We start from the raw sequence: 9,088 nt of genomic DNA, 5'->3' as shown, positions 1-9,088 counted from the left end.
GACTCTGTGTCTGCTCCAGTCCAAGGGACCAGGCAGGGGCCGAAGGGAACAATGCATTTTCAATGGTCAGTTGTCCCAGTTAGGGTTTCTGTTGCTGTGATAAAACGCCATGACCAATTTGCAGAAGAAAAGGTTTATTTGACTGAAGCTTCCAACTCATAATTTATCACTGAAGGAAGTCAGGACAGAAACTCAAACAGGGAAAGAGCCTGGAGGCAGGAGTTGATGAAGAGACCATGGAAAGGTTCTGCTTACTGGCTTGCCTCATGGTTTGCTCACCATGCTTTCTTATAGAACCTAGGACCACTAACCCAGACACAGCACTACCCACAATGGACTGGGCCCTCCCCCATTGATCACCAATTAAGAAAATATCCTTCAGGCTTCCCTGAAGCCTGATCTTATTGGAGATAATTTCTCAGTTAAGGTTCCATCTCCTCAGATGACCTTAGCGTGTGTCAAGTTGACTTAAGACCAGCCAGCACATGAAGTGCTGTGATCTAATTAACATTGTTTACAAAGTCACCTCAGATGCCATATTGACACTGATTGGCTTGGGAGGGGGATAGGAAGGAAGCAGAGAAGGGGATGGACACAGGCTACCATGGCAGCAAAAGCACTGGTGACAGCACAGGTCACACTTGTGCTTTGGAAGTCGTTTGTGGACCAGGTATGGCGAGTTGAAAAAAGTATATTAAAAAAATTTACAGACTGATAATTATCAGTGGAGCCTGCTGGCTGATAACACCATTTCTTTATGTGGGATCAGCTCACAAGGAGACTAGGTGGGCAGAGACTGGTGGAGATCAGTTGTTGTGTTAGGTCTAGAGATCTGCTGGACTTCCAAGTGCACCCACCTGTTGACACAGTTCAAAGGACAGGCATCAAGACAGAGACATCAATTGGATGTATTTGGATTAAAATTTCATCTGTAATATTTTAATCGTTAAGTATAGACAATAATTAGACTGCTACAGATGATATAATAGACTTGAAGTCAGAGCCTTAGGTGACCTCATCATGTTGATATAGACAAGGGGCATGAAATTTGGATGAAGAAAATAGGCTGGGAATGGGCAGGCCTGATACCCTGGAGGAAAAGTCACAGTATCATCTTATGTTGTCCTGCATCAAAGAAGTTTATTTCTTCTTTTAAACATCTTAACATGGTTGAGAATGTTATTTTTATGTGATATGTCTGTAGAAGTCACAGCCATAATTTCAGACTTAGCTGGCGTGATACAGGAGTCTGGCTCATGAAAATATGTGCCTGTCATGTGGCCTTGCACAGAGCAGGTGCCAGGGACATGTCTGACATGAAGTGTTCTTTAAGCATCCAAGATCCTCCTGTAGGAGAGAGCATGCTCTGTCCTTCAGGCTGATGCCAACTGATGCTCTTGTTGCAGATGCCATCTGCTCATTGCAGAGGTAGCTGGCAGCTTGGACGGCAGCTTCTGCTCCCATGGCGTCTGCTCTGTACTCCCCGCCCTTCCCTTTTTGCTCCCATGCTAGGTACAAGCTTATTCTTAGTGGGTGGCCAGTATTTCTTGCAGGGTAGAAATCTGGATGTGTTCAAGTGTCTTTCCAGCAGTATTTCGACTGTAGGGTACTATTTCCAGATTCATTTATTACAAAAATATTAATCTATAGAATCTTTCTGCTTCTCTTTTGTTGATGCTCTTTAGTATAACAAGTCTCCTATTTCATGCAAGTGTTCTATAGCAAAATAAAATGGCCGTTAAGAATGCAGAAAAAAGGCCACATGTGGTGTGGATGCTCTTAATCCCAGCACTTGGGAGGAAAGGTAGACAGATCTCTGTGACTTTGAGGCTAGGCAGAACTATAAAGTGAAACCCTATCTCAAAACAAACAAGCAAACAAACAAACAAACAAACAGTCTCCCTAAAAAATATCACCACAGGAGTATAAAAAAGCCATACTATACCTTTGGCCTCCCATGATGGTTTTCTTAATTCTCACAATACTGTGGGCTGGGACCACCCGCTGTGATAAGCACACATGCTAAGCATCAGGGAGATTAAAATGCTAGAATGGAGGATAGGACTTATTGCTCATTACACCTGTATGCCTGGCAATGTGGCAGAAAAGGGTGTTGAGAAGGGCTGTCACAGGGTAGGGTTGCACCAGTAACCATAGTGCATGGAGGGAGGATCTTAAGTGCAGCTAACTGTTCCTCTTATGCAATTGACAGGTGCAGGAGCAAATAACTTGCAGTGCAGTGGGTTCCAAGTCTTGCTTTTCCCAGGACTGTTATCAATAGTAACAGTGTTAGAAATTTGACATGGGAAATGTGAGAACTATTTGCTGACTCATTTTATTTGGTGTCATGTTATTTGGTGTCAACCCATGTCATAAGTCCACATAAATATTTTTATGAGCAATAATTCTACTTTCTAAACTTCCAAACATACTGTGAAGAAATAGAGATGTATTTGTCTAACACAGATAGGTTCGGCTAGGGTTACATTGTGAGTGGCCAGCCTTTGCAGGAGAAGCCAAATCTTCATCAGTACTGTCTTTCTGTCTGGGTTTGGAGAACTCAAAGAAGCTAGCCTCCTGCTTGCTTATAGGTCCCAGTCATGGGCAGACACATTCCCCCCATTTGTGTCTTTGTGATTTGAGGGAGTGTGCAGATGTATACGTACCTGGATGGCAGAGATTTTGAATGCCTTTCCCAGTTCATTTTAATTTTGGGGGGATGGTGTCTCGCTGAAGCTGGAACCACCATTCAGCTAGGATGGCTGGCCAGGGAGCTCCAGGAATCTGCCTGTCTCCACCCCCACAGTGCTAGGATCAAAGGGGCACCAGACTTTTTGTATGGCTGCTAAAGTCCAAAGTCGGGTCCTCATTCTTGCACAGCAAGTACATTCTTGGCTGAGCCATCTTCCCTGCTCGGTCTGTATCTTTTTCAAAGGATGATACAGTACCAAGAGGCCGTGTCTGGGGAAGTGGTTGTCGTTTAAACTTTCTTCCACTTGATACATTTAAAGAAGATTCCTTGCATTTTCGTTAATCACATTCAATTAGAGTTATCCTTCTGCAAAGAATGTGTTGGGCAGTTGGGACATCCTCGATCCAAATCTAGTAATTGTTTACAATTGAGCCTTCAAATACTGGCAGTTGGTTCCAAGAATTACACACTCCTTAGAGATCCCTGGGAAGTTTCTGATCTATTTGACATTCCTGTCCACCCCAATCTGTCTCCCATAGGCCTTGAGGTCTTCATCCCCCCTTTTCTTGACCTTTATTTTTATCCATCTGACTGTTGGCCAGCCTCAGTTTTCAGTGCAATGGTGTGTCAGGAGTGCTGCTTAGAATCATAATGTGTTAGGGGTAAAGAAGCAGAAGGCATGGCTCCTGGGGAGACACATTTCTCCAGGGCCATAGAGCATCATGCCTTGCATGAAAAGGACAACTGCAAGAAGTAACCCTGATGTCATTAACACGGCTATGCTTTTAGGCGAAGAAAATATTTTCTTCCCAAGTGCTATGATTGGGAGGGCAGCAACCACGCTATATGCTATGGGTAGTGGTGATGGGTGAGAAAGGAGCCAGGTGGCTACACCTTCAGCCTACCCCTGTGCTTACTGAGCTTCTTAGTTTTGATATGTACCTTACTTGAAGGGCATGTGAATGTATTTTGGCCCTTATGTCCCAATAGAAAAGGTGATAGACTAGTGAATAGTGATCTTCTAACTCCGTGAGCATCAGACCCAGGCAATCTTCATGAATCTGAAAAAGAAAAAAACTTATAATAAATGTTTGCTTTATGATCAGATCTATGCACTGTGAAGCATCTCCATCTGACCAATCAGACACATTCGCTTGTGTTTTAGAGAAGCAACTGTATGTAAGATGTTTTCGTGGCAGTATCGTTGCAGGATCTTGCTGTACTTGGATTAAAGGTGCTGTGTAATAAGCTGTCTCTTGGTAATTTTTTTTGTGTCTGCAGCTGTCTGTGAGAATGGATGCCAGAATGGTGGGCGATGCATCGGCCCTAACCGCTGTGCTTGTGTTTATGGATTCACTGGGCCACAGTGCGAAAGAGGTAAGAAGGAAGAAGAGACCAGGGAACCGACATTTTCAAAGTTTATTCTATAGCTTTTATTATTACAATGATGAATGCATGTTTTTGGTATCCAACTAGAACTTGTCTAATGAAATATACATATTGTTTGGCTCCAGCACCTTGAATGGTAAGATTTGGGGCAGCAAGTGTATCAGTGGTTTTCATGACGATGACCCCAGTGTGAGAGGTCAGTTCAGAAGCAGTCGTTTCAGGGTGATGGTAACTGATTGACCTATGGCAGATTCTCACCATGCTCATTTCTTGTCTGGACACTGTTGGGATGTACACTGTCTGCTGTAAAAATAATTAATAATAATAATAATAATAATAATAATAATAATGGCAGCAATATGTCCCTGGCTGAACTCCATAAAATCTAACACAAGTTGTCCTAAAAATAAGAGCACACATTATATTCCATAACACAAGTCCAGAGCTCCTGGGCTTCATATCAAACGTGATCAAGGCTTCTGATGTCTTATTCCTCTTCTCTTGGACTTGCATTCTGTGTGCTTCTGTTTGGCCATACTCGGGATGCTGGAGTGTTTTCTTATTGGTTGATTGTTTTGTGGTTGTATGAGTACTGTCATCATTATTGAGGCAACACAATTCCTTGTTCTATCTGTAGAGAGAAACTTCTCCTCTAACTGTTTCTGGGTCAGTGAGAATCTTCAGAGATATTTCATGCTGGTGAGATTGAGCTTAGGTTCTGCACAACGGTTAATTGTGAAATTAAAGTGTTATGATGGCTGTGGATTAGCAGCCATTCCTGCAGCATGTTATGGAATAAGCCTCCCCAAAGCCACATGCAAGGAAAAGCTGGGTATGGGAACCTAGCCGCACTTCCTTTAGGCAAGACAGCTAAGAGAGTATCTTGTGCTGAGTACTGTGTCTCCATAAACAGTCATTAAAGCCATTATAAAATCATCTTATAATAATTTCCATAGCAACTAATCCTGTTTCCTCTCAGCTGCCAAGAATAGCCAGCATCAATCCTCTAGCAATGCAGTCATATAGTCTGATAGAAGATGTAGCTACCGTGACCCACCAAAGAAGCTAAACCTTATAAAATGTAATGAATAACTGCTTGGTGCTGCACCATGAGAGCAAACCTAAGTTTAGACTAAAAGTAATATTACATTATGATATTGCTAGCTAGATACAGCTTCATGTTTTTTTTTTCCGTGGGCTGGGGTGACATCTAAGGGCACATAGAACTTCACTGGAAAATTAAAGTGTATGATGTTAATGTCAGTGAAATGATACAGGTATACTGTGCAAAGAATCTTTAAATTGTGAATAGACCTTGTACTTTAAAACTGATACTCATCATCCTCAGAAAAATTTCATCTTGGCATTTAGTGTAAGTCTTGAGAATAAATTGGGAAATTTGAATAATATGGTGAAGTATGAGAAGTTAGACTTATGCCAACTTTTAACATATGTCTGTGTGTGTGCACACTGAGATATTTATGCTATCCCTAATGTAATTGAGATTTCTTGGGACTGAAGTACATTCCACAGATGACAGAGTTTATCATTATTCTTCAGATGAACTCTAAAGCTTTTACCAGATGTTCTTATTGGGGGAAGGAAAATGAATTGTGACGTGTTAGCAAAAATTGTTCAAATGGAATAATACAGATTCCCTAAACGATGTGATTTAAAGACCACAGGATACAAGATGATAAACTTAAAAAGGCAAACACAATCCTGACCAGTGGAAACAATGCTCGAAACTCTATAGCTCTTTCAAAAGGAAAGCAGGATTCAAATTAGTTTCTAACAGGCCCAGAGATGGTTGTGTCCTTCAGCCCAGGCTTCCAGCCATTACATCACCATTCTGCAACAGTTACTCGTTCACCACTGGAGTTTTGACTCCAATAGAGCTGCTACATTTTACACGCACAGTGGCATGTTTGCAGAAGGAATTCTAAAATTAATCCCATTAATGAATTGATCTTAAGGATACTTTTTTAAAAACTTGCTTAAAAAAATGTTTTTAATCACTGCACTTTGGTATTGAAAGTACCAAAGCTTCATGTCTTTCTAAGAAGCAGTCAGGAATTTCTACTCCTAAATTGCAGTCATGATCTTTAACCTTTCAAGGACACATTTATATTTCGGGTGATTTTTTTTTACATGTACATGATAATTTTTATAGAACTGCAGTTCCTATTCTCCCTTCAAAGCTATCACAACTACTATATACATGAGGAGTGATCCATTTATGTTGAATAAATAGGTTAATTTGTCTGTCTATCGTAAAGTCCATGTTCTCACTCAATTACTGATTTCAGAATACATGTTCTTTATTATATACAAAAAAAAGTTTTTTAAAGTCAAGGAAATTTTCCCTGCTTAATGTGGAATACATATAATTTCCCTTTAAACTAGCCTCCTGGGCTCAGGGGTTCCATAGAACAGGTCTGCTTTTCCAGTTATCTGGGTTCTGGTAAACTACTCTCTGGAATCAGGCAGAGACTGTGTATAGCTAATGACTGGCATGATTAAGCTATTTTACTTGAGTCTTGGAGCTGTAAGCTGAAACTCTTGAGTCTTTTGTCTTTATGATATACACAATGACCTTTTATAGTTAGTAGAAAAAGAAGGAGAGGCCTTGTGGTCACATGCTGACTGTAAAGTGCAGACAGCTCAGCTGTGTCCAGAGCACATAAAAGTATTCCATTATTTTTGTTTCCTTCACCAAATAGATGGAAAAAAATGTACTTCCTATGCACCTGAGGGAAAAACAAGAACAGAAATCAGCATTATAGAATAGACCTCAATGTTCCCCTGAGCATACCTTATTTCTTAGCAACAGAAATTTCAAGGATACAGAGAGGAAGTAAGGGAATCCACCTAAAGGATGTTTAGACACACTAAAATGATTATGTGATTCCCAATGTGTCTGCCCACAGTCCCTTTTTAAAACGTTTTTGACTTCAGTGAAAACTTATTTAGTGGTTGAATTTCCCTGGAAACGTCCCCTGAAGAGCATCTGGTAAAAATATACGTCACACCCTTTTAGTTACATACACACTGCAGCTACAGATTATTTTTGTCATGTAAAATGTTTTTCTTAAGGAAGCATTTAATTCTGTAAAACTTCAACTACTCTGATATCTAGTAACATTGTCATTAATTTTTAAGTCTTCCCAACACTACCAGAAGAAGGTACTTTTTAAAAGGTGGCTCTAGAAGATTAGATTTTGAATCAACGTTTTCAAGAAAATCTTTCCAAAGTGTGCATTTGCAAGGGCGTGGGATTGCGAGATCACATCAGTTGTGCTGTTTGTAATAGTGAAGCTTTCATGTCTTTAGGGAAGGTATATAGAATTGGTTCCATGTTTGGGCAGCTCTCGTGAAATCATACAGTTGTACAGACTGGTACATGAACTCATTGTCCAAAGGGATGCTGAGGCAGAGCCCTCTAGTGTACTGGGTGCCTTGGAGCCACAGGTCTCTCATGTCTACCTGAAACAATTTCCTTGTAACCATCCTGATTGGTTGAATCTCCTACACTGTTTCTCCCCTACTTAACTGGGACATTTAAAGCATACACACACACATATGGTATGAATGTGACATCAGCACCTTCTCCAACAGACCCAATCGTAGTCTCCACTAGAGTAGGCATGATTACAACCTCAAGTCTCATTAGAAAGATTTGAATTCTCTGCATGTTTGTTCACCCTCTCATGTGTCAAGAGCTAAGGTAATTGTGATAGTCAATAAACCACTTAGACCTTGTCTATATTCTCAAAAACAAGAGGAGAGCCACCTTAGGGTTTCTTTGAATTCTGGGAATTACATAGACAAGCCCCAAGTTGTAAATAACTCATACATTTGTTACCCTGTATTGATTTCCTGGACTAGGAATTTATTATAGTGGATGCACGGTGGGCTTCTATAGTAACAGAGAATAAATTATATGTGCAGAAATTGTGGTAGGAGAAACAAACCTACAGACGTCTGCAGGCAGTAGATTTGATACTTTCAAGAAATATCAATGCACTACTCTTTATTTAAACTATACTTTATTGTACTTTTAAAATGAACAGTAATATGCATATAATGTAAGGTAATTGAGAAAATGATACAAGATGAAAGGAAAAGTTGCAGTTATTCTTAATTCCCAGGCTCAAGGTTAATTACTATTTATTTCCTAAATAATTTTAGCTTCTTGTTCCTATTGATCATAAAGTATTTCCAAAGAATGGAATCTTGCCATTTCTTCCTAGAATCTGCTCCTCCAAAATTCGAAACACTCTTATGTTTCCCTTCTCCTTTGGCACTGTTAAATACACCATGGGCTTTGATGGCTGTATTACATACTGTTGTTATAAAGATGAATCTACATTGGTACACCAAGCCGTTCCCCAATCTCACAGACAGGGAGGTTTTGCTCAGGTCAGCCCTGAAGCACTGTGATTATGAAAATCAGAAGGCGTACACTGAATCCAGCTCAAGACCTCAGCCTTGGTCCCTCCAACACATGTGTCTGGCCAGGCCATCTTCTGTCATTTCACATTTAAGGTCATTTCCAAGTGTATTTAACCTTGGTTTTGTTTTGCATTCAGCTCTGTGCAATAAGCATATCTGTAGATAAGTAGGTATCCTGAGCTATATTCTTAGACTGTATCATATAAATATACTAGGGACTTTGCAGGGTGTTTGAGAACAATGGAGACTTTGACACGTTCTGCTCACTTCCATGGAAAAACTCACTGTGGTTCATTCCATGGTCAGTGTGTTAGGAAAAATCCTTTCTTGTTCTAAAATTTTTTGAGTGATTATTTATTTTCAAGCTTTTGATATTTCATTTCTTTTTTCAGCCATAAATTAGAATATATGACTACTATGAAACTCCTTTTATTTAGAATATTTAACTTTTACTAGCTCAAATATTTGTTAAGAACTTATCAAGTATTGAGCTTGGAAATCTAGCAATGAGAAAATAGTGTATATTCCATTCACAAGAAGCTAATTGTGTAT

At 40.0% G+C, this 9,088-nt stretch overlaps 1 protein-coding gene across 2 annotated transcripts in view; it reads left to right on the top strand.

The window, feature by feature from the left end:
• The window catches only part of Fbn2 (fibrillin 2), a 214,579-nt gene that overhangs the window by 20,849 nt on the left and 184,642 nt on the right, over nucleotides 1-9,088 (top strand). For both annotated transcript variants that reach the window (XM_028777147.1, XM_028777146.1), the window contains exon 5: nucleotides 3,974-4,069. In XM_028777147.1, coding sequence (XP_028632980.1) covers nucleotides 3,974-4,069 — 96 coding nt within the window. The remainder of the gene's footprint in view (nucleotides 1-3,973; nucleotides 4,070-9,088) is intronic.

Source organism: Grammomys surdaster, unplaced genomic scaffold, assembly GCF_004785775.1.
Source record: "Grammomys surdaster isolate TR1022 unplaced genomic scaffold, NIH_TR_1.0 278, whole genome shotgun sequence".
In the NCBI taxonomy this organism is placed as follows: Eukaryota; Metazoa; Chordata; class Mammalia; order Rodentia; family Muridae; genus Grammomys; species Grammomys surdaster.
This window is presented reverse-complemented; position numbering and strand designations above follow the sequence as displayed.